The sequence below is a fragment of the Patagioenas fasciata genome, chromosome 7 (assembly GCF_037038585.1).
Source record: "Patagioenas fasciata isolate bPatFas1 chromosome 7, bPatFas1.hap1, whole genome shotgun sequence".
NCBI classification, from domain to species: Eukaryota; Metazoa; Chordata; class Aves; order Columbiformes; family Columbidae; genus Patagioenas; species Patagioenas fasciata.
The window spans coordinates 47,661,480-47,663,867 of NC_092526.1; the positions used below are offsets into that span (position 1 = coordinate 47,661,480).

Sequence of the window (2,388 nt, forward strand, 5' to 3'; positions counted from 1 at the left end):
GCTCCTCCAGGTGAAGGGTTCCTGGAACGTGGTACACAAAACATTCTGAAAGTACTTGCTCTACAGTGTCATTATGTGAGTGGCAGCAGCACAGCCGGGTAAGGAGAAGGTTCCACAGCCTGCCCGTCTGCCTTTTTGTTATTGCTTTAATTTCCAGGAACACTTCAGTGTCCTTCCCTGTTTCTCCACCTCTCCCTGGTGCTCTTGCTGTATGGGATTGGCGTGGGAGTGTGGTTCCATTCTTGTTCTGACACCAACACTGGGGGTCTTGCCCCAGAGATGATTCATGGAAACCAGGTGCCTAAGCTGTATTTTAAGTTGTGATGAAACATGTTTCTCATTTTGTAGAAACAAAATAAACTGACATATCCCTCTTTCAGGGAGGAGGTTTTAATGAGAAACAGCATGTTTATTTTGCACAGAGAAGTCTCCCCTAATTTGTCACTGTCTTTTTCTCCTATGGCAGGTCCCCATGTTCACAGACAGCAAATGTCCAACAGCAGCTCAGTCACCCAGTTCCTCCTCCTGGCGTTCACAGACACACGGGAGCTGCAACTCTTGCACTTCTGGCTCTTCCTGGGCATCTACCTGGCTGCCCTCCTGGGCAACGGCCTCATCATCACCACCATAGCCTGGGAACAGCACCTCCACACCCCCATGTACTTCTTCCTGCTCAACCTCGCCCTCCTTGACCTGGGCTCCATCTCCACCACTGTCCCCAAATCCATGGCCAACTCTCTGTGGGATACCAGGGTCATTTCCTATGCAGGGTGTGCTACACAACTCTTTCTGTTTTTCTTTTTAGCTTCAGCAGAATTTTGTCTTCTGACTATCATGTCCTACGACCGCTATGTTGCCATCTGCAAACCCCTGCACTATGGGACCCTCCTGGGCAGCAGAGCTTGTGTCCACATGGTAGCAGCTGCCTGGGCCACTGGGTTTCTCTATTCCCTGGTGCACATGGCCAATACATTTTCACTGCCACTGTGCAAGGGCAATGCCCTGGACCAGTTCTTCTGTGAGATCCCCCAGATCCTCAAGCTCTCCTGCTCACACTCCTACCTCAGGGAAACTGGGCTTCTTGCGGTTTGTATATTAGTAATATTTGGGTGTTTTGTGTTCATCGTGGTGTCCTATGTGCAGATCTTCAGAGCTGTGCTGAGGATCCCCTCTGGGCAGGGACAGCACAAAGCCTTTTCCACCTGCCTCCCTCACCTGGCTGTGGTCTCCCTGTTTGTCAGCACTGGCATGTTTGCCTACCTGAAGCCCCCCTCCATCTCCCCCCCATCCCTGGATCTGGTGGTGTCTGTTCTGTACTCAGTGGTGCCTCCAGCAGTGAACCCCCTCATCTACAGCATGAGGAACCAGGAGCTCAAGGATGCCCTTAGGAAACTAATTTCCTAGAGTTTTCTGAAGCAATAAACTGACCATCATCTTCTATATAGGAGTTTTAATGTAGCTAATTACAGGCCCTGCCTGTCAACTGGATTGTCTGGTGTTGTTGGTTGTTTTCGTATTGTGATAATGTTGTCATTCCCTTTCTAATTCCATGTTGGCTTTTCTTTTATAACTGTTGGCTTTTTAAATGAGCAGCAGTGCTCGTCTTGTCTCTAAGCAGAATAAAGGGCTGTTTAGTGACTTGTTTTTCACTATATCTATCCTGCAAGGGCTTTTTAGAGCTGCAGAGATAGTTCCTGTGGGTGGGTGGAGGGGAAAAGAGCTCTCGTATGGGAGCACTGCCAGGGAGCACCAGTGCTTGGTCTTCCAGAGCTGTTCTGGTTCCACTCCCACAGTCTCCTTCTCATCCCTTGTGTTGGTGCAAGGCCTGAGTGCTCTGGCAGCTTGGTCCCCGTCCTGCTTTGTGTCACTCCTGTCAGCACAGGCAGGGACAGGCAATGGGCACTTGTGTCACAGAACTGGCCTCAGTAACAGTACTTCCACAAGGAAAAGTGATCTTCTTTGGGCAGTGCATGATGGTTTCTATCTTCTTGCAATGTTTCCCTCAAGCTTATTCCTACAAAAGTGTCCCACAGATGAAACACCATTGTATATCTGAACAGTGTGTGTGTGCAGGGCTGGCACACAGCAGTGTCCTCTCACAGCCAGGCCTCCTGCCAGAGACCTGCAGGACCAGCAGAGCAGGGTCTGGACTGTGCCCCTGTGCACTGGACACCCCTCAGAAGGTGCCTCTGGTCAATCACCATCGACTGACCCTTCAGAACCACCATTTCAAGCACTGACCTCTCACCCCAGCTCAAAGTTCTTTGCCCCTCCATGCAATTACACTGAATGAGTAGGTCAGAGATTCATGTTTGCCTTGTACAGATGAGATGTGAGCATGCACATCATGTACGTGAGTTGACATGAACTTGAGTCAGCAAAAACACC

The 2,388-nt window shown here is 50.0% G+C and overlaps 1 protein-coding gene across 1 annotated transcript; it reads left to right on the forward strand.

The window, feature by feature from the left end:
- Nucleotides 1-489: 489 nt before the first annotated feature.
- LOC139828403 (olfactory receptor 14J1-like) lies at nucleotides 490-1,404 on the forward strand. Its single transcript, XM_071810774.1, has one exon. It carries the CDS (start codon nucleotides 490-492, stop codon nucleotides 1,402-1,404), a length of 915 nt encoding a protein of 304 aa, XP_071666875.1.
- The last annotated feature ends 984 nt before the right edge of the window (nucleotides 1,405-2,388 follow it).